The sequence below is a fragment of the Suncus etruscus genome, chromosome 5 (genome assembly GCF_024139225.1).
Source record: "Suncus etruscus isolate mSunEtr1 chromosome 5, mSunEtr1.pri.cur, whole genome shotgun sequence".
NCBI classification, from domain to species: Eukaryota; Metazoa; Chordata; class Mammalia; order Eulipotyphla; family Soricidae; genus Suncus; species Suncus etruscus.
In genome coordinates this window covers 4,151,517-4,175,532 of record NC_064852.1, presented here as the reverse complement: position 1 = coordinate 4,175,532, position 24,016 = coordinate 4,151,517, and the positions used below count along the sequence as shown (strand labels likewise).

General features: G+C 40.3%; 1 protein-coding gene across 2 annotated transcripts in view; it reads right to left on the bottom strand.

Moving 5' to 3' along the window:
- Positions 1–24,016, bottom strand: part of BRINP1 (BMP/retinoic acid inducible neural specific 1) — a 230,000-nt gene that overhangs the window by 164,295 nt on the left and 41,689 nt on the right. For both annotated transcript variants that reach the window (XM_049773819.1, XM_049773820.1), the window contains exon 2: positions 3,660–3,927. In XM_049773819.1, the coding sequence (XP_049629776.1) occupies positions 3,660–3,877 (218 nt within the window). In that variant the 5' untranslated portion in view covers positions 3,878–3,927. The remainder of the gene's footprint in view (positions 1–3,659; positions 3,928–24,016) is intronic.

Sequence of the window (24,016 nt, the reverse complement as noted above, 5' to 3'; positions counted from 1 at the left end):
TTTTTCCTATTTTCCTGGTGGAGGAAGGGGTAGATATGGCATATTTTTGATGTGTTTTATTGTCAATTTTTTAGTCATGTCTTTTTCACCAAATCGTAACACAGCTATAGTGTTCACTCTAAAGAGAAATATGGCTAAGAAAGTGAATGATAGTGGATGAATTCTTCAAGGATGAGAAGCTAGAAAGTGAATGCAAAATAAATAAAGGAGAATCTGAGCTTCCAGACTATAAGTTCAGACAGTTTTGCTCCATTGAAACATGTTTTTGAATAGCAACTTTATGAGGTATCATTAAATTTCAAGAGTTGGAGAAAAGATGTGACAGATAACTATAACCAGTTTTACCACTTAACAGATGAGGACACAGAGGTTCAGAGATATTCCGTTATTTTTGTGTTTGGGCCACATCTGGAGATGCTAATATTTGGGTCACATCTGGAGATGTACAGGAATTACTTCTAGTAGTGTTCAGGGAACCAGATAAGATGCCAGGGACTGAACTCAGCTCAGCCACTTGAAAGGAAAATGCCTTATCCACTGACTATCTCTCCAGCTCCAGAGCTCCATTACTTGGCCAAAATAAAGAGCTGTGAAGGGAGGCAAATTGGGCCAGTTTCCTCGTTCTCTGAGTCCATAATCATGATGCCATTAGTGTAGCCTAGCAGACCCAAGAGCAGAAAGCTGCCTTGGCCTCCAGATGTCACCCAAGGGTTACAAGAGACAGAGAGAGCATGGAACTACTGCACTGAACCCATCTCTGTGCATATTTTCACATTTTATGGCTTGATTTATGAAGTATCAAGGAAGGTGCTTCTTTCCACTGAGGTTCAGTTAGAAAGGTTTTCATCAGTGCCAAAGACATGGACTCCCCACAAGCATTCTTTGACCTGAAGCCAGCCTTTGTATGCATATGCATGAGACCTGAGATGTCTCTCACTCATTTACTTAATTGAGAAGAGACTTCCAATTTCTTTCAGAAACTCCCAGTTCACTCTGGAATCCAGTCTGGATTCTAAGTGTTGGGGACAAAGAAGGTAAAAAAAAAAAATCTGAGATCTAGGATTTCAAAAAGCCTGGCTTTCTAGTGTAAAGTTATGGCTTTCCAAGAACGAAACCTTTCATGATACAAATGTTAACTTTCCTATATGCTTTATTTGTGTGAAAGATATTGAAAGATATCCTGCATAAGAATGGTCTCATTCATCTATGGGTTTTAAGAAAAATGAAGACATTTTTGTAATAATTTTTAAGAGACAAAAGAGAGGAGGGCTGGAAGTTCCAGCTCACCTCATGAAGCTCACCACAAAGGGTGATGAGCCTAGTTAGAGAAATAACTACATTGAGAACTATCCTAGCAATGAGAATGTATGAGGAAAATAGAAAGCCTGTGTAGAGTACAGGCAGGGGTGGGGTAGGGAGGAGGGAGATTTCGGACATTGGTGATGGGAATGTTGCACTGGTGATGGGGGGTGTTCTTTACATGACAGAAACCCAAACGCAATCATGTTTGTAATCAAGGTGTTTAAATAAAATATTATTAAAAAAGATATCCTGCATATTGAAAGATATGCAGGAACTGACTGGTGAAAATGAATCAATCAAATACTTAAGTATTTGAAGAAAACGCCACGGAGTGAGGAGAAATGATAAACTGACAAGCAGTCCCATAGAACATGGCTCAGTTGACTTCCGATCTGCTCTGAATCTAGGCCGGATGGAAAGTATATCTCTGGGTATTTATTGGCAAGTATAATAATACAAAAATGATAGAGCCCTTTTCTACAGAGTGGGCATCTTTGTATATCATAGGTACCCAAAAATCCCTGTTTATGCAGTTAATAATTTCCCAGCTCAGCCTCACCAGTGCTATTTTCCTTTGTTCCACCTTTTATTTTGGTGCCTGAGCCTGTGTGTGTACATTATGTCTATTTAATTAAGGTCAGTCTCCCTTCTGAGAGCAAGGACCATGTTTGTTTTACTCATTATTGTATTGTCTGCCCCAAACACAGTACTGGGCCTGTAACCGGTGCTTAATAATTATTTGAGGATTAAATAAAGGAAGGAAGAAATAACTAGATGACCAGGGGCCTGACTTTTGGGATGAACTTCATCATTTAATTAAGCACATGTCCTTAGTTAAAGCTTATACATAATTTTAGAGACAGAAAGGAGCTCAAATCAGTGAGCTTGAAGATTGCCTGCATTGGTTTAGCAGGAGAATCAAAGAATACAAAATATAGAATGGAACCAAAACAAAGATGCTAACCATCTTTTGTAGAAGGATGCTATAAGGAAGAAACTCTATAAGGAAGAAATTCTGCCTGCCCCGATCTCCACACTAATAAATTCTATGGCTACTTTAATCCATTCCCAGGATTTCAAAGAGCAGAGGCTGAAATCCACTGATCAATGTTGTTGGTAAAGAATATAAGGTCTGAGAGAGAAGGACGGTTGCTTGTTGCCAAAAGACCAATACATGGAGATCCAGAATTAATCTCTGTATCCCTATTTCCAACCCCTGAGCAACCTATTATATCACAGCACCTCTAAAACAATGCTGGAAACTTTACAAAGTGATTTGTGAGGAATAACATTTGGAAGAGCCCATAAGAGCTCAAAATCATTCTAAAGTTGTTACATTATAAAGGATCTGGGTCAAATCATGGTTACATGAAAGGTTTGGGGGGCAGATGGAACAAAGGGACAGCTCCACTCTAAACCAGAAGACACTTAATGCTGAGGTGCTGGTCACTTCATAGAGACAAATGGCAAAGAAATGCCCTTTCAGCCTGGCATGGTGTATACTACATTTTGGGAACTCTTATACAAATAACAGAATTGCAAGACTTTAATCATTAGTGTACCCATTGGGTACCTGTTGTTCCCACTCACATATCCATTTGAGGATAGATTGTTTTAGGGCCAAAGTGTTGATACAGAAGATAGAGCAATTGCCTTGCATGTGGACAACCTGGGTTCGATCCCCAGCATCACATACATTCCCCAAGCCCTACCAATAGTACTTCCTAAGTACAGAGCCCAGGAGTAACTACTGAGTAAGAGCCCATTCAAAAACTTAAGAAAAAAAGGTATTTATGGAGTATCCCTATGTGTGTCCAAATGTATGAATAAGTTTGGGCAGAATAATGACCACAAAAGAAGCATTTAAAAGAATGATTATGAATGATGTATTTGACTAAAAGGTCTTATGACTATAGAGTCAGAGGAAAGAGAATCTAAATCCTAAACTTTGGCCTTACTGATTGTTCCAATATAAATCAATTTCGTTTCCTAGTTGAGGATCAATTATTTCAACTATCCAGTGAAGAGAAAAGTCAAACTAGCTTCTATACTATGCACAAGGTCTAACTGGTGTTGAGTATAGACATTAAACCCCATGACAGAACATAGTAAATAATCACTCTTTGTCCTTTGCCTTGACAATGATAATGTCTTATTACAGTAAAATAAATAAACAAAAAGTCTGCTGAAGGATCATGGTACCTTGGTTCTAAGACTCTTCCATATAGAAAGAGCTGCTTCAATCACTAACCAATCCCACACCCCCAACCCCCAATTAAATAACAAATAAGTAAATACTAAATACATAACGAGATCACACTAGCGATGAAAGAGAAGCAAGAATTGGAGTAGCTTACCTGTATATTTTATATCTGGTTGTAAATCCTTGACGGTGTCTTTCCACAAAGGATAGGTAGCTCCTGGAGTGGTGGAAAGGCCCCCTGTCTGAAATAAGCCAATCAAATTCCTTGGAGACATGTTGGTCTGTCCCAGCTGGTTCCTGGTGGGAGGGCTGCACTGAGATATGGCCCCATATAAACAGGAAGTAGAGGAGCTCAACAAACCTCCAGTTCATGCTTTTCTGCCTGCCTTTTTCCTCTCATTCTTGCTCCATTCTGTGGAGTCCTGTGAAGAAAATAAGACAGGAAGAAGGGGAAAAAAAGAAACAAAGAAGGAAGAGAGGAAAAGAGGAAGGAAAACAACACAAAAAGAGAGGGAGAGAAAAGAAAAATGCTATTAACACTTCATCATCATAACACCTGGAGTCAGCTGAATGTGTGAAGATTCATGACATCAATACAGTTTCTAGATAAGAACATGGCAGGTATGGAGATTGGGGTTTACACTCCTACTTTGCCACTGATGAGTCATGTGATCAGGTACAAACTGCTTAGAGTCTGAAAAATGCTAGTTTTTGCATCTCTGATACAAAAAAAAATGGGCTCAATTACCTGTACTTTAAAACCCAACACACCAAAGGTGTTCAAGATCTAAGGTGCTGAAAAGGGAATGAAATGGATAAAGGAAGCTAGAAAGAAATCTGAAGGTAGACCCAAATGGACTGACCTGTGAACATTCTTAGCAAACAACCTGTACCCCCACCCCCCATAACAAGAACTCCATTAATGAGGGCACCTGAGTTGGAAACCTTTCAGATGAAGAGTTCCTGGAGCTCTGAAAACAAAATTCGGCCTTGCTCAGTGCAATATCTCCTTCATCATAGGGACTATGACTGAGTTCATCTGGAGAAAACTGAGTTTCAAGGTTCCCTGGTTTTCAGAAGGGACACTAAAAGTGAAGGAGCTTGACCTTCCTCTATTTTTTAAGGTGATAGCAATGGCACAGTGGTAGCATGTTGGAAACATGCTAAAGAATAAGGAATCAGGCAGGAGATAAGTAGATGAGTAAGGCACTTGCCTTGCCTGTGGCTTCAGAAGCCATGACCTTAGTTTGAATTCCCTATCATCACATATGGTGCCCAAGCACCCCCAGGGGAGAATAGGGGAGCACAGAGCTTTCTTCTTCCTCTCTCTCTCTCTCTCTCTCTTTCTATTTCTTCTATTTCTTCTCTCTCTCACAGACACACACACACACACACAATTCATGCATGCACAAATTAGAGTGTTTCTTGAGGAAAGAAGAACAAAAACACAAGTCCATGCTTTTTCTTTGGGAAGAGTTGTCATCATTTCATCATTATTTAACTTACTGACCAACTGGTCTACCTGTATGATCTCATGTCCACTATCCTAAAAGAACTTGACTGATTCTATATTTAAAAAAAACAGCTTTGACACCACACTCCATCAGTCATCAACAGCATTATTTCAGGCACATCATTCTAGCATCTGAGTCTCAAATTCTCATCTGTTTAAATTGGGTGAACAATGACACCTTCCTTCACCAACGACTAAAAACTAGTCAGGGGGGCTAGCGCAATAGCACAGTGGTAGGGCATTTGCCTTATACATGACTGACCCAGGACGAACCTTGGTTCTACAACCCAGCATCCCATATGGTCCCCCCAGCCAGGAGCAATTTCTGAGCACATAACTAGGAGTAACCCCTGAATGCCACTGAGTCCAAAAACCAAAATAAATAAATAAACTAGTCAGAGAACCAAATTACATCTTTCACATACAATGTTCCCACTCAGTGTCTGCCATTAAGTCAGTGATCAGTACATGCCAACAATGATGAGAAGCATGATGCTAGTGATGTGTTACAAGTCAGCCCCTGGAGAGGTTGACTGATGGAGGGATGGAGGATGAGGTCTTTCCCCTCCAGCTGGGAGCACGCGTCTGCCACTCTGTCCAGCCGACGGTTCTGAGGTGAAATGGCAGGTAAACAGCTCGCAGACAGTCAGGCTTGTGGAAATATTAGCTTTATTCGGTGGACAAGACTGAAGTCCAAAGTCTCAGCCTCAGTTCCAGCAAAAAGCCCCTCGCCTTCCACAGACCCTTGTTTTTATCCCCCAGAATCAGGTACTACCCAATGGTGGGATCAGATACCACCCAATAGTGGAAGAAGAATCAGGTACCACCCTAGGGTGGGGGCAGAATGCCAGGTCACACCCTAGGGTAAAGTAAATCACCGATCAGGGTAGGGTGAGTAACATAATAGTCCCATAAAATATTTATATACACAACAGTGATAAATGTTGATCCTGCTGATGCCCATGTTTTCCTCCTGGCTGTGCCTTTCTTTCTTCTACCAACCTGCTACAACCTGATGATTTCTCAGTAACCCTCAATGGCCATTTTCTTTTTTTCTATTCCTCTCCAGAAAATGTTGGTTGTTCCCTTCTCCCATCTCCATTTGCTCACTTTTGGCTGCATGTTAACACTTGGGTCTTTATATGTGTTTGTGTCAGTCTTATTCATTGGGCCCTTAACTGGCAAGAACCTTTAAAAGATTGTCTCTACACAGGATAAGCTGCATGCTTGCAGTCACGTCCTTCCCCTAAATCTCTGAGTTTTATGTCTCTAATTTCCATGCCAGGTTTTTATTTAAAAAATGTGGCAAGGGCAGAAAAATTTCATTGCGAGTAAAATCATGTATAAACATGAAGAAATACGATCTTATTTGTCTGCTCTTCCAGCTGAAAGGGGTGGGTGGGGGAGAACGTCCTGTAGGAAAGAGAAAAATCAAAGAGTAAGAGGTGAATTTTCTCTCCAATTGGATATTTTTCCTCTGTTGTCCAATGCACTCTTTTATTCTGAGCAGTTTCGCCAATCTCCTTGGCATTGCAAGTACCAGCTGTTGGGGCAAAGGTGAGAAGATTGTGCACAGAGGCTGGCAGAAGCTGAGGTCTCAGGTCTCAGATTTTGTTCAGAGCTTGAAACAAAGCTGTATATGTTGAGGGCAGAACAGTTGCAGCTCCAGCTGCCAGAACTGTCTATTGGAGCCCACCTGAGTGGCAAGCAGCGGGGGAAGGCGATTATTCAGAGAATCCCAGTGGGGAGCTGCAATCTACTGGAATCTCAGCAGGCCGCCCATGCCCTGCTACATGGCTGTGAGTGGGTGCAGGCTGGGAACCTTGGAGGGAGTGCTTGATGGTTAGACTGTTTGCAAGGAAGTAGGTGTCAGAGGAACACTACAGCTTGCAAAATTGAGAAGGAGGTGTTCCATGGAGCTGCAGGGTGGTCATGAATGGGTGAACAGGATGTGAGTTCCTGGAGTGAGTTTGTGTGTCTGTCTGAGCATGTGGAAAAGTAAAACCCTAAACAGCTAAAATTAGATGAAATCTGAAAGACCTATAGCAATGCATGTTACATGGAAGGCAGCCTCTTACTTATTAGTACTAGCATCCTGTCTATTGTGACAACTAAGAGAGAATCACTGGTATCAAAAGGATACAGGCCAAGGATGCTGCTGCCATGTACCCACAATGCTCAGAATTAAAGCCCTCCTTGACAAAAAATACGAAACCCACAACATCAATAACAAAAGTTAACCACCATTTTAACCCTACTCCATTTCCCAAATCATGATATGGGTGACCCACAGAGCTACACAGAGCTACACCCTTATCTTCCTGCTCCTGGTTTCTTTCTGTCCTGTTGTTTAGACAGGACAATAGCTGGAGTTTGAACTGGTTGTTGTTGTGATTTTTGTTGCTATAAGCTTTTTCATCTAAGTGTTTTCATGAAATTTCATGATTATGTCTCTGTTCGTATGGAAAAATAATAATGAGTTTTAAGGTGCCGGAGCAATGGCACAGCAGTAGGGCATTTGCCTCGTACACGGCTAACTCAGGATGAGCCTCGTTTTGATCCCCAACATCCCATATGGTCCCCCAAGCCAGGAGCAATTTCTGAGCACATAGCCAGGAGTAACCTCTGAGCGTTACTGGATGTGGGGCCACCCAAAAAATGAGTTTTAAAAAGTACCTTTTAATAGAAACTGCTATCTTTTGAGGGGAACACCAATATGTCACCTAACTGTTGTCAAAGGTAGACACTCTGATTCCCATTTCAGAAATATGTGTGCAGCAGTACAAGCTGTGCTCGAGATTTGAGATTACACAAGGGTATGTGGCTGATCCAAAGCCAGCACCTGAACTGTGCTTAGCTCTAAAAACAACAAAGGTCGGTGATCTGTCCCCTTGCTAGTCTCTGAAGCACCTTGCACAAAGAAAATGTTAATAAAAGTTGGTTGGTTCCATAAGTCGGTACATCTTTTCCATTCCAGGTGCACCCTGGCACCTGAGACATTAACTTTCCCAGCTTCAAGGTCCTAAAAGTTGTAGGAGCCTAGACTGTGTTTGTTAGTGTTTTCTCAAAGTACAGTTGCTGCTGCTTCATGGACCTAAGCCCATACCTGTTGGACCCACCAGAGGTCCGACATTTAGGTGGGAGTTGGGTTAACCATTCAAATGTGCTGGAATTAGAATAGGGGCCGGTATAATAGTACAGTGGGTAGAGCATTTGCCTTGCATGCTGCTGACCTGGGGTTTAATCCTTGGCACCCCACATAAGCCCTCAAGCCCAATTAGGTATGACCACAAGGGTTAGTTATTTTCTTTGCATGAAGCTGCTTCTTAGTGTGATCCCTGGCACTACATAGGGTAGTACGTGCACTCTTGTGGATTCCAGTAGTGCCTGGAATGACCCCTGAGTACAGAGACAGGAGAAAGCCCGAGTACACAGGTATGTCTTTCCACCCACCCCCCAAAATAAAGAACAGTGCTGCTACAAAAGCTGTGGTAAAAAAAAACAAGATAAATAGACAAAAGAGATATATATTTTTTATCCAAGAAAAGATCAGTAAAGGCTATACCCAAGACGTGGAATCTGAGCAGATTTAAAGAGCATGCGAACTTGTCTAGAACAGGGAAGGAAAAAGAATTCTAGCACAGGGAGTATTATAATGAAGCTGGGGTGAAAGAGGAAAGTTGTGGGGAGTTTTGTTGTTGTTGCTGTTATTGTTGAGAACAGCACAAATGAGTAAGAATCAGTGTCTGTGATGCTCTCATTCTCTGTCCTTCCTTTCAAGCAAGGATGATATATTTCATTTCTTCACCATGTTACTAAAGCCTTGCAGATGTTTCATGCATTCATTCATTCATCCATCCATCCATGAAACGAATTTTACAGCTATTACATGTCAGGCACCATTTTAGAAGCTGCCAGTTCATTAGTGAATGGAGCATCCAGAGTCCTTGGGGAACTTATTTTCTGTGGGGTTGAGAGGAGTGAAGAAATGAGCAGTAGCTCTACTTGTGATGAAGTATCCTGAAGGAAATCTGAGTAGGTAAGAGGGCACTGAGCAAGGGGGTGCCTGATACAGGATGCCTTCAGGAAGAGCTTCTCTGATAAAGTGGTTTGAGCAGGGACCTTAAGAATCGAGTGAGTGCTGGGCCCGGAGATATAGCACAGCGGTGTTTGCCTTGCAAGCAGCCAGTCCAGGACCAAAGGTGGTTGGTTCGAATCCCGGTGTCCCGTATGGTCCCCCGTGCCTGCCAGGAGCTATTTCTGAGCACACAGCCAGGAGTAACCCCTGAGCACCGCCGGGTGTGGCCCAAAAACCAAATATATATATGGTTTCCATTTCACAGTGAAAGGAAATTGAGGTTGGAACATGTGCAGTAAATGGTCCAAGATTTTAAAAAGCCACCAAGGGACTTGAGAGAGAGAGAGCACAACAGTAGGGTGTTTGCCTTGCACACAGCTGACCCAGGACGAACCTGGGTTTGATTCCTGGCATCTCATATGGCTCCCCTGAGCCAGGAGCAATTTCTGAGAGCTTAGACAGGAGTAAACCCTGAGCATCATAGGGTGTGGCCCAAAAAAAACAACAGGGCCCGGTGTCCCGCAGCCCAGAGAGATAGCACAGTGGTATTTGCCTTGCAAGCAGCCGATCCAGGACCAAAGGTGGTTGGTTCGAATCCCAGTGTCCCATATGGTCCCCCGTGCCTGCCAGGAGCTATTTCTGAGCAGACAGCCAGGAGTCACCCCTGAGCACCGCCAGGTGGGACCCAAAAACCAACAACAACAACAACAACAACAACAACAACAACAAAAAGATTTGAAAGGAATAATAGAATTCAAATATCTCACTAGTATTTAAATTGGTTACCCATAAAACATTAGTCTGGGATGCATTGATTTAAATATATAAGTAAACGCCATTGCTTTTGTTCCCATATACATAAATACTAAGGGTCTAATTATTTCCAGCAATACTTAGGTATCATATGTAATGCTGAGAACCAAAATTAGTGTCAATTGTCCAAGGTACAAGACAAGTATCTTCCTTCCTTCCTTGCTTGCCTATCTCTTTACCCCTCCCTCTGAGTTACTCAAAGCAGTATTTTCTTCACTTTGGTACTTCCTAGTATGGCCACTCACCCACCCTTTTCTGAGGTTTCATCAACATTTGCAGAACCCAATACTCTTTTTGATAATATGGAAGTCATATCATGGTTTGTTTCAGCTACTTAACCTTGTCTCCCATTATCAAAATTAATCAACCCACACACAGATTAAATTAAGTGGATTACTTTTAGATTACTGGTCCCACCCTAATCAACATACTTACTCCAGCCTAGGGTGTGATCTGGTGATGAGATTATTGGATTGTTTCCTACTTGATATTCGTCTCCCACCCTAGGTTGTGGCCTGGTTCTCATCAATAAAAACAGGGGCCTGAGGAAGGCAGGACTCATTCTTCGGTCTTCCTCCACTAAACTGTTTTCCTTCTTAGGAGCTGAATGTGCGGTGGGATTCCTGGTTTGAGTCCTGGATTTCCTGAACCCCTTCTTGAACATTTTCACTGTGTGTATTATTTCCTCTGTCAACGTTTGCTTCCAGACCCATGTCTCCCCAGTGTTCTGGTGTTTGAACCAGAGGACTTCATTCAATACATTCCAAGTCCAAATTCCCATGTTCCAGACCTCATCAAAAACCCTCACCTCCTGTCCTAGATAATTATCATGTACTTCACAACTGTGGTTTTTCTATCATAAGATCCATAAGGAGCAGTTCCTGCCACAGGGCTCTGGAGACTATGGAGAAAAGGCTGCTTCTATTCCAAGATCTGTTCTTGAACCCTGTGACCTTGTGTGAGTCATAGACCCACTGCTGTGAGACGCTTGTTTCAGTGTGGAGCAGAAGACATGCAGTGGCATGTAGAACGCATAGGCTCATGGCTCAACTGTGCTATACATGAACAGTGTAATTAAGAGAGAGACTCAAAAAAAAAAAAGAGAGAGAGAGACTCATCCCACATCAACACATTCTCTCATTGTTGCCAGTGTAAATTATTTACCAAATTTTTGATACCAAAAAACACACTTTTTCCTCCCCAAAAGATGGGGAAATTTTCTCTGCATCTTAGAGAGCGAATGCTGCCTGAAATTAAAGCTTGAGTGCAGGAGAGGAGAGCAGAGGACCCTTTATTACACAGACATGCCACATAGAACGAGCAATCAAGTCAAGGCACTTTTACCAGCACATAGACAGCTTTCCTTTAAGGCTATTTGATCGCTGCTGAAACTTTTTTTATATTAACAAAAAAGTATTTTTTTTACTTTCTGATGTTAAAAAAATAAGTTTGCTAAATGTGTTTAACCAGCTGTGGACCAGTGTATTGTAAAGATACTTTGGCCTCACACCTTGCACCCTTTGCTTCAGAATATTTTTTTCCTTGTTTTCCTCGTGTAGAAGCTAAGTGCTTCTTATAGTCAGATGTGTCTTATAGAACTAAATGTACAGTACTTCCCAGGAACTCTCAAGGGAGAGAAATCAGAGACAGGGGCCTTCTAGCCTCACGGTCATCAAGCTGTACCTCTGGAGTTTTCGCCCTGGATGAAAATTTTCAGCCTGAAGGTATGGGCCACATACAAGGATAGAGGGTAGAATGAAAAACTGCCCAAGCCATACCCTGGGAATTCCCAGCGACTTATAATGGGGTTGAATCTGAAATCACCCACAGGACCTGTCTCCTGAGATTAGGTCACCTAATCCAAACCTCAACATCTAAACCCGACGCTGCAGAGCAAAGTCATCTAGGAAAGACACAGATATGAGTAAGAATAGTAATGAAGTGATCTTTGGACTGGGACTCAATTACCTGAGATGTAAAACCTAGGCAAGAACAGGAAATGAGCACTTCTGAGATGCCAATAGGGTCAAATAGGATTTCAAAAGAGATGGCTTGAGTCTTGTCAGTTTCAGGCCGAGAAAAGGCATGCTACGTATCTCTAAAGAGAGGTGCATTTTTTAGGAATTATAATGCCTTTTTAGTTGAATCACTGTAAGATGCAAAGCTAAAATGTGTTGAGTGTTAACTCTCAGTCATACAATGTCCCAATACCCATCCCTTCACCAGTGCACATTTCCTACCACGGATGTTCTCAGTTTCCTTCTCCTCTACTAGGATGCCTCTAAGACAGACATTTCTTCTCTCTTTCCTCTTCCTCCCTCTCTCCTTCCTTCTCTCTCCTCTCCCTCTCTCTCTACCCTCTCCATCTCTCCTTCTCTCCCTCCTTCTCTTTCTCTCTCTCCTCTCCTTCCCTCTCCCTCCCTCCTCCTCTCCTTCCTTCCCTTTCCCCTCTTTCCTTCCTCTCTCCTCTCCCTCCCTCACTATTCCTCCTTTTCTCTCCTCTCCCTTCTCTTTCCTGCTTCTCTTCTCCCCCTCCTTTTCTCTCTCTTCTCCTCTCCCCCTCCTTCACTCTCTCTCCTCCTCTCTCTCCTTTTTCTTCCCTCCCTCTTCTATCTCCCTCCTTCTCTTTCTCTCAGCTCTGTCTCCCTCTCTCCCACTCTTTCTCTCTTGTCTCTTTCTCTCACTCCTCTCTCACCTATTTTTCTTTCTTTTAAGCACCATTTTTTGTATTACTGTTTCTGAAAGGATACAGTGATACCAGTTTAGCACATTTTAAAAAAGAATTGCTAAAATCTCGGGGCATAAAAAGTCAGACATTTTATGAGCATAAGTGAAGAATGAGTGAAAACTAACTGAATTTTCAAGGCCAATCCCCGAACAACTCGAGGGGGGGGGGGCAGTTGGGAATAGAAGCACCTCATTTCGAGCTCCAACAAGACCACTCAAAGAACACGATAATTGTCCCCAGGAGTTTCAGGGAACAAGGTGGATTACAGTCTGACTCACATCACCAGGGAAATCTAAAAAAAGAATTCTAAAGAGACAAGCCTAAAAAGGAGCAGATTGAAACCTGGTGGCAGAGAAGAGCTGTAATTTGGGAAGTTACTGCTTAGTTCTTATGTGAAAGGAACATGCCTCACACAGATCAGAGATGCAAGAAAAAATGAGAAGAGGGAGTCCTAGATCTTGACCTAAAGCAAAAGGAGAACCCAGCTAAAAAGAAAGCGGAATGGTTCTGATATTTGCCAAAGCCCCCAGAAATAAGTGTCTGGTAAAGAGCTGAAAAGTGATGCATTTTTCTCACATCAAGGAGTCACAGAGAAGAGATCTCAGAAAAGCAGCTCCAGAAAAACAGACAGAATACTCAATGTGAAAAACCTGAGCACCGAACTCCCATCAAATCCAGAGTGCTGATGCTAAGACATACAAAGATCGGGCAAGAAATATTTTTACCTCCCCATCCTTGATCGAATTCCCACCCTGAAGAAGTAAAGACTGGAGCTAAATAAATGGATGAGGTATGACAAAATCATGCTTTGCTTATACATGGATGAATATGGAGAGTACTATGCTGAGTAACATGAGTCAGAGGGAAAGGGATAAACATAGAATGACCATCCTGACAGGTGGGATATAAAAGAGATAATATGGTAATGATTTCCAGAGACAATAGAGAGAGGAAGAGAGAGAGACAACGAGAGAGAGAAAAGAAAAATGGTTGGCAACAGAGGCAGGCAGGGGTTAGAGTGGGAAGGGAATGGGGACATTATTGGTGGGAAATGTGCAGTAGTGAAAGTGAAAGGAGTTGTACATTGTATGAAGAAAACTCAACCATGAACAACGTTTTAACTGTAAAAAAAAAACCTGCTTTATGAAGAACCTAGAAAATCATTGTGTTTAAATAAAGAAAGTTTAAAAAAAAATCTAAAAATAAATCACTACATAGGGCAAGAGAGAACAATCTGGAAAATGAATGAAGTTTCCAAATCCAATAAAATTTGATTTATTGTTGGCAATATACTGTATGGAACACATTACTCACATAAATGAGGCTGTATATGAAGAATACAGGAGAAAGAAAAAAATACTTGTGGCCAAAGAGAGAGCACAATCGTAGGGCATTTGCCTTGTATGCGGTTGACATAGGACAGATGGTGATTTGATTCCTGGCATCCCATATGGTCTCCCACGCCTGCCAGGAGTGATTTCTAAGCAAAGAGCCATGAGTAACCCCTGAGTGCCACTGGATATGACCCAAAAGACAAAACAACAACAACAACAAAAACTAAAGTACAACTTGAAATAACAGGGATTTAACATTGATTTAAATAAAGGGAAATTGGGTTGAAGATTATTCTTAAACTATCAGACAAGAATCAAGTGAGTTTGTGACCATTTGTTTTTGCTTTCCTTACATTACTCTGTGAAACTTATTTGATTAAAGTAAATGTTATATTCATTGAAACATTTTACTCAGGGCTGGAGTGATAGTACAGTGAACATGGAACTTGCCTTGCAACCAGAGTTTGATCTCTGACATCCCATATGGTCACCCAAGCACAGGCAGGAGTGATTCCAGAGTACAGAGGAAAGAGTCAATGGTGAGCATTGCCATGTGTGATCAAACAAACAAACAAACAAACAAAAACAAAAACTTAGTGTCCTCTTAAAGTAAAAATCAATAGAAATCCGCAGAATTCATTTTTCAGGACACAGAAAGCTAGAAAAACAGACTAGGGTTTATAGTATGTGTGTTTTACATTCAACACAACTCAAATATGGAAATGTCACAAGTTACAAAATACCAAAAGTCCATGAGCCCTAAAACAAGAAGAGCTAAGTTCCATTTTCCTTCATTTTCTCTGTATTATAATTCCTTAGTGTTTATTTCAATATATATAGCAATAGTAGAGTTCAGTACTATTTAATCAGATTTTATTTCTTTTTTCTGGGTTTAGAGGCACATCTGGGGATATTCAGGAATTACTCCTAGGTTTTGCACTCAGGAATCTTTTTCCTAGTTGGTCATGAAATCTATATGAGATTTATAATCGGTGCCCCAGACTCCAAAACAATGATCTAGTGAAAGACGGGTCTGGAATCACACGTTGATGCAGGAAATAATCCACACAGTGAAACGGTAAAAGAAGGGGTTCAGGAAATCCAGGACTCAAGCCAGAAATCCTCCCCCCCCCCACACACACACACACAAGCCTTCTATTCCTAAGAAGGAAAGCAGCTCAGTGTAGAAAAACCCAAGAATGAGCGCCTGCCTTCCCCGGACCACTGCTTTTATTGGCAAGAACCGGGCCACAGCCTAGAATGGGAGAGGCATACCAAGTAGGGAAGAACCCAATAACCCCATCACCACATCACACCCTAAAATGGAATATCAATATTGATTAGGGTGGGACCAGTCATCCAACATGAGTTGACAGGGTCTGAACTCTGGTTGGTTGTGTGGTTGTGGATGCAACACGTCTACTGCACTACAAGGTGATAATAATAATCCTAGTAATGTAAAAAAGAAAACGACAAAGTACTGGCCACACTCAATGCTAAATCAAAACAAAGAGGATCTATTCTAATTTTGAAAAAAAAAATCATTCAAAACAACTCAGGATGATCAAAAAGACTAATTGAAAATATGGAGTTATGAGTATAATTACGCATAATTATGTCACTCCTTATTATAAGGGACACTTTGATAATTGTAGGAAACTATGATAATAGCCATTGAAGGTAATAATTGCACATAATTAATGCAGATATATTAATAATGATTGATAATAATTAACATCGATATGTACATTCCTCGGGAAACATAAAATCAAAAAATTTTAACGAACGTCCAGAATCCATAGAAATGAGTGTTAATCATAATTTTCATGTTTCATATTAATATTTTCAATCATAAAGTCAATGACTCTAGGAAATTCCACAGGCTTATCAATCAAACTCTATCTACAAAAATCAAAACTATTACAAGTTCCTCAAGCTTTATTTTTCTCCTAGTATTTTCCAAAATCATGTTGGCAAGAAGCCTGAAACTTGTTTTTTTAATTAAGTGAGATTCTGTGGTCTAACTTAATAAAGGTTTCTCATGCACATAATTTCTACACACACCCATCACTAGTTAGAAGCTGGGAACTTTTCTTAAATTCTTCCTCTATCCTATTTAGTTATCTCTATTATTACCACCAGCTCCTTTTCCTATAAAGTTTATTGGCTTTCCTCTTAATCCACTTTTTTTTTTGTTATTTGTCCTTCCCCATCTTCTCTGTAAATTTCATTCAACCCACCCTTTTCTTCTATTCATCCTTCTTGTATACTTGCTTTTTTTGTTTCTTTGTTTGTTTGTTTTGGGGGGCCACACTGGCTGCGCTCAGGAGTTACTCCTGGCTCTCTGCTCAGAAATGGCTCCTGGCAGGCTTGGGAGACCATGTCGGATGCCGAGATTTGAACCACTGTTGGGTCCTGGGTCGGCGCATGCAAGGCAAACAGCCAACCACTGTGCTATACTTGATTTTTGAAAATTGCATGTAATAGTTCATATGCTCTTGACACCTGCTATCTGATACATAACATTCTCATTTGAACTTTCAGGACCAACTTCCAACTAGATTTCTTGTATTTTTTTTTCCTTCTGGATTTCCTTTGCCATCTCCATTCTAAAAAATAGTCAACTTTTAAGAAGGATCTGTCTAAATATAGACATGACTACAACATCCTACTAGTTAGAAACTCAACATTTCCTCATTAAATGATTTTCCTCAGTTTTGAATCTTGTATTCAAAACAATTATGAGACAGACCTTTCATTGTCTTCCACTCTTCCACGTCTCACCTTGAATTTCTCCTGTTTTTATTTACTAACTTTTTGATTACTAATTGAACACATAAATTTTCTTTGTTTTCTACACATAAACTTTCATTCTTCATTACAGTTGTTTATGTAGCTCCCTCTTCGTTCAATATCCATCAACATTTTCTATATTTACAGAAGGTTATTCATGATTGCTATTCTAATGTAAACCCATTAAAGTGGATAGGTGAAAGGTTACTGTGCGTCTTTTGTACTTTAAATACCAGGTTGCATTTATTCCCTCCCAAACAGTGCTCAGGAGATACTTGGTCAACTGAGCTGTATGCTTCAATGCCAAAGTCTGGAGAAGCTGTATAGATTAGGTGTTAGCAGTCCTGGAAGCTACGTTGATTCCACCCTCTGGAGTTGTGGCGGCATGCGGTGCCAGGACCAAACTTAGATATATGCAAGTGCAAGACATATACCCCTAAATCCTAAGTCTCTCCATTCCAAATACACAAAGCTTAACATGGTAGACTACTACATCAACTCCTTGAGAAAAAGAGGGTATTTTGTGTGCAGAAAATAAACAAAAAATATTTTTCATCAAATCTTTAGCTTATTTTCCCTATTCCATATTATTGAACAATGACTGAATCCAAGACAACCCAAGCCAATCCAAAATCCTATGATTCAATGTTTTAGAAGACAACCATATCTCTTTGTTATGGCTTTTTTGTTTTGACAATAATGAACACACACAAACTAGCTGTCACATGTTAATGAAGGGTCTACTTGATATGTCAACTTAAGGTGTAAAATGCCCTGAAATACTACAACTAAGAGAGCCATGGCAACCTTCAAGACAAAAGACAAATCAGGTACCCAATCTAAAACAAGCTAGACATGGAGGGGACCACTTATACTAGCAGCCCACGGAGCAAAGGAGGAGGATATGGGATGCATGCTGGGGAGGGGGTGGTGGGTGGAAGGGAGAGAGGGAGGACAACACTGGTGGTGGAAATGCCCCTGATTCAATGTCACCATCTACCTAAAATTTTACGTGAATGATTTATAATCCACTTTGGTCAAAATAAAAATTATATATATATATATATATATATATATATATATATATATACACACACACATATATATATAAGACAAATCAGAATCACTAATATTTTAAATGAGGTATCAAAAATAGAATATTTTAATAAAAATATTAGCATAAATTATAGAGCTTCTAAATATAAATATGACATTTGAAATTATATCCAGGAATGTGGATGTCTGAAAACTGCCTTTTATGGTTTTCCTCAGAAGAAGCAGGCAGTTCTCTATTTAGGGGAGCTTTCCAAAGGGAAAGGGAATATAACATTTTAAATATCTTTCTTTTCTGGGTCAGTCTGGAGAATTTAACCAACATTTGTTGAGCCCCATTTTAATTAGCTCTCACAGTCCAAAGCAGTAGGAAGAGAGAGAAATAGGCAATTTAAATAATGCAGATAATATCCCAGTGAGTGTTAGCAAAGAAAGAGGCTTTTGTCAGGTTAACAAATATGGATTCTGACTTTCAGGAGAAAGGCATATGGAGAGAAAGAAATATGGTGTAAGAATAAGATTTACAAACCTTCCAAATTTAAGGAAGCATTTTGAAGCAGAGAGTATCAGGAGATAAAACACAAGAGTTAATTGGGGTCATTTGTTTCACAATCATCTTTACACACAATTTAGTAGTTTTCGAAAGACTTGGATCCTCACCTGTGTCCAGGATCTGGAAGCAATAACAAGGTAGACGTTAAATCGGTATTTATTGAATGAATAAATGAAAAAAGTAAAGAGTTGGGATTAGCCCTGTGAAATCGCAGGAAACCATAGAAGGCTTTTTGACAGAGGAGGTCTGTATTAAACTTTCATTTTAGATGGATTACTCCATCGGCAAGGGATAGTGACAGATTTCAGAAGAGAAAGGAATAGAATTGAGGAGTTCATTACAATAGCGAAGGATGATAGGGTGTGAAGAAGATGCAGTTAACAGAAAAAATGTTAAAAAGAAGACAATATTAAAAAGAATTGATGCCTATGTTGGTAAGGAAATATATTATGATGATTCCTAGATCTAGTGGGTTCAATGACAATTGTTAGATAACAGATTAATGATAATAAACAATATAAAAGGATTGGATTTGTAATAAAGACTGACAAATTTTCTCTTGGGCATGCTGAGTTTGAGACGTCTGTTGAGCACGCAGGTCAGAAATTTCAGTATGTTACAGAAGCCTCGAGTAGAAATGAAAAGAGAGACCAAAACTAGACAAATGTAAATCAATATGAACTTGGGCATAGAGCTCTGGAAATGGCTGAGAACAAAGAGAAACAGTAAGGGAATGAATACAAAACAATGCTCCATGTAGACAAATAAAGAGGAAAGAATCTCATTAAGTACAATAAGACAGGACTGCAAGCAACTGGGGGACACAGAGGAGGAGAGGAATCATGAGAGAAGAATCCAACTAATATTGCTGAAATATTTAGGTTGAGAAGATATTCAATAAAATAAAAGCTACAGGACAGTTCAACAAGATAAGAATTAAGGAGACAGAGAGAGAGAGGGAGGGAGGGAGAGAGAGAGAGAGAGAGAGAGAGAGAGAGTAAGGTGGTCAAAGTGCTTGCTAGTCTTACGTGTAGCCCTCTTGGGTTCCATCCCCTGCACCCCAAAAGGCCCTCTGAGCCCAGAACCTGGAGTAAGCCCTGAGCACTGCAGGGTGTGTCCCCCTTCCCCCGCAAAAAAAGAAAATTCAAAATGCTTATTGAACTTAAGAATACAAAGGTAGATAATATTTTTGAGTAGCTTGATAAGAATTGAAAATTCATTAAAATAATTGGGCATGAATAGGATGTGTGTAAAGGAAGATTACAGGATAGTTAACTATGAAAAAAATCAAAAGAACTGTAATCAATAATTGCTTCTCTCCATTCAAAAAGGTAGACACCTCAAGGCATGTTCATTTTCCTGATAGAAACATGAACATATTTATGAATTTAGAGATTGAAGGGTTAGAAAGATGAAAGTTAAAACTAAAGAAAATAACAGATACAGAGAGGGAAATTAGTATTAAATGAAAGAATAGTACAACTCTTATCTGGGATGGGATGGAATGTTAAAGTTTTTATCAGCCAATGATAAATCAATGGAAAATAAGAAAGTGTTATTGACTTTAACAGTAGAGATAAGAGGAGATAAATCCATAGATCTGGAACAAACAGGGAGAAAAGTGACACCTACAAAGAACCTTGCTTAGGGGCTCTGAAATTTGACTTGAGTTTTGATAGTTCAAGTAGTATGTTCTGATAATAAGGAAGAAAAACAGACTTAATTCAAGGTATTTCAAATCATGGACCAAATCAGACAAAACTATCTATTATGTACAAGTCACTAAATTAGATACTGACCATTTGTATACTCAATTATTACATTGGCCTGCATTCTTGTTTTCTATAGTTGTCCTGAATGGACAAATAAATGTTTATTGTTTAAGTTCATTGTTTAAACAGTTTTCTAAGGCAACTGTACTATTGCTCTAGAACTATACATGAGAGACCCAAAAACTTCTAATTAAAATGATCCAGCAGGAAACCTCTCAGTTGTTTTTGTCAGTGACCTCTTGGAAATATTAACTCAAAAGGTCAAAGATGTGGATGAGTAAAAGCTAAACTTTAGGTTCACAAGAAGACTTAAGGACTTTACTTACTGGTACTACTAAACAGTAAAAGTAGATTAACAAGGGGCTGGCAAGGTGGCGCTAGAGGTAAGGTGTCTGCCTTGCAAGCGCTAGCCAAGGAAGGACCGCTGTTAGACACCCCCCCCCCCCCCGGCGTCCCATATGGTCCCTCCAAGCCAGGGGCAATTTCTGAGCGCTTAGCCAGGAATAACCCCTGAGCATCAAAAGGGTGTGGCCCAAAAAAACAACAAAAAAATGTACATTAACCATAGGGATGAATTCCAAATCAGTGACCAACCAAAGTTGTTTATCAATTATACAATTGATCTGGAGTATCTCTGTGGTGCCAGTTCCCATCTTTGATCTCTCTTTAACTCCAGTGTCTTCAGTTTTTCTCTGCAATGGAAACACTTCATTATTCTTCTGTTTCCTGGGCAGTATGGGATTAACTGGACCAACAAAGCCGGACTTCACTGGCAGATAAGATGTTAAAAGAATGACGAGGTAGTTGGTTACAGTCACCCAATCACTGAACAGTTTGGGAAAGGCAATAGTACTAAGCTTTGATTTATTCTGGGGCGCTTTAGAGACACCCTTACATATCTTAAAGAGCTTGTTCCAAGAACTTTTATTGCATTCACTGACCCAAATCTTTGATTCTTCTTTTGTTTTCATCATCTTAATTAGATGAGTTGAGTGCTTTACTGCTAAGTATATACAAAATTATATAATACACATAACAAGTACACATATTACAATATGCGTCAACCAAAGTAAATCAAATTTGCTTGACTAATGTAACTTCATTTAACTCTCCAGCACTTCAGATTTTGGGGTGTTCCTGTTACCTCGTATTCTATGGTAAACATATCCCCCATCAAGTATGTCTATCATTTCATCAGTCTTTGCTTAGCACCTACAAAGTTGCCATGATATGAAAACTCATTCTTCCCCAGCTGTCCAGCCATATACACATTGAATTCAACCTGTACGAAATGCAAAGGAGACAATATTCCCTTTCTTTGGTACTCCCTCACATTCCGAAAAAAGTAGTCTGCTGTCTAATGGGGTCTAAATCACTGGAAATGATTAATATTCATCCTCTGAAACCCCTTTCCAAAACTACTGAATCACAATCTCTGGTAAAGCAACATACAGGGATTTGTATTTTTTTTTAAACAAATAGTCCTGGTCAATTTTATGGAGACTAAAGTGTACTCTCTTGGCAAGCTAAGGAGAAAGAAGCAGGAATTCCTGAACAGTTTGCTCCTAACTTCAGAAATATGAAGTATTTCTTTTTAGTGTGTGTGTGCCACACCCAGTAACGCTCAAGGGTTACTCCTGGTTATGCACTCAGAAGTCACTCCTGGCTTGGGGGACCATATGGGACGCTGGGGATCAAACCGCAGTCCATCCTAGACTAGCGCTGGCAAGGCAGACACCTTACCTCTAGCACCACTGTGCTGGCCCCTAAAGTATTTCTTGATATGAGTATGAGTGAAGTAAAATGGCTGCCCCAGAAGCAGGCAGGGGAGGATGGGTGGGAGGGAATAGGGCTTTCGGAAAACTGTTGGCATTGGTGACAGGAAATGCACACTGGTAAAGGTTGTTAGAATTGTATGGCTGGTACTCAGTCATGAACAACTTTATCTGGTCAAAAGATCCTGCAGTATAAATAACTATATAACCCTGGTGTTTAAATTAAAAAAAATAAATGTGTTAGAATTTCTGAAATCCTAATTATAAAGAGAAACTAGAAAGAGAGTCCTTCCTATGGTCCTTCAATTCCTAAATTTAAAAAAACAATCCTATTACATTGAGTTTTAAGAATTCACCCAGTCCAGCCTATAGGATTTTGAGAAAGCATCCTCACATCGCTAAGGATGTTTCCTCCTAGCTGTGCCTTTATGATTGGGAATTCTGGATTTAATCATTCTTGCCACCATTTCTGTGTCCTTCTCAGAGTAATGAGGACTGCAAGAGGAAACTTTTGAACAATTTTTTCACTGGATCCTCACAATTTCTCGTAATCTGGGTATGGTAAATGCCTGGCCTCAAATCATCTTTCCCTCTAATCAGACATTTCATCATGCAATTTCCCAGCTTTTTTTTTTCTTTTTAATTAATGAGACAGATTTCCTTGAATTTCGGTTCTTGCGTGCAACTCCCTTTGGTCATTAGAAAGGAGCAGAAGTGATGGTGCGCTAATTCTGAGTCGACACATCTCAAGAGACCTTGTGGTTTTCTGTGTGTATTCTTATCAACACGGGAAGGATGTGACTGGCATTTCAGAAGGAAGATGAGAGACATGTAGAGTCATTTGTCCTACTAACATGGTTTGGCCAAGCAAAGATGAGAAGAGTTGCCATTTGCATGGAAAAGGAAGGTCAATCCACTTGGATTCCAGAGACTGGGTTAAATCCACAAAGGCATAAACTCTGTAAATAAATGTCACTCTTTTAAAGCCATAGGAGAGATGGGTGTGAGGTGGCAGCAGGAGAGAAGTAAACAAGTATGTAAAATGCTCATTCCCCTTCTGTGGATAAGAAAACTGGGGAACAGTGATATCAAGTCATTTGTTCAAGGTTACAGCCATGGAGTAAGAATGAGAGTCAAGATGGATTTGGGTGTACTGGAAGCCCAGGATGCTTCACTGGCCTCTGGAACTGTGGATTCAAATCCCTTTATTGGGTGACTTTAAGGTAGTTTAGACAGTGGTTCCCAAGCAGTGTCTGCTTTTAAAATGCACATTTTTCCTATAGATTTTTTCAGGATCTCTGAAGTCCACAATCTTAGCACACTCCCAGATGATTTTAAAGCATTTTGGGGGAACCTGATCAGCTACTATCTGCAGCAGCACCAGAGCTGATTGTGGCTGAACTCAGGATAGGAAGAAGAGGGGCATTAGCTGGTCTCAGAGATTCTTTCTTTTTTTCAGGATGCTAAAGTGAGTGTAACCAAATCCATCTATACATAAGAAAGAAACCTTGCAGGTTTTAAACCGGAAAGAAATAAGGTGTTTCATTGGGAGCTTGGAAAAAAAAAAGAAAGAAAAGAAAAACTTGCATCTTTGTGATGAAAAGGCCCTTAATCTTCAAAACACAAACCATTTTTTTTTTTTTATATATACCAAAGCCCCTTCAAGCCTAAGAAGTCTGCCTAGGCCTCAAGTCAGGCAAACAGCTTGTGTTTTGCAGATTAAGGAGCCTTTGACCCAAAAGATTCATTTTTGTGAAACTCCAAAGGAATGGCCTGGTCTATTTCTAGCCTGCACACTCTCTGGCGGAGGTGGCTTTAAATGGCTTCCAAGGAGAAGGCAGCTTCCCTGCTGGCCTTGGGGCCTAGCACACAGTAGGCGGCTGGATGAATGTGAGTGGGCCTAAAAGGCATTCTTCTCCCCCAAATATCACCCCTACTTCCTTGCCAGAATGCCCTGATGCTCATTGTAGAATCAACACAATTTTGAACAAATTGAAAGGTCCTGTTCAAGGAAGGAGGCTATAATTCTAAGCAGCAAATGGAGGCAAGAGCTAGACTCTTAGAACTCAGGACATAAATGATCTCATTCCATCTACACA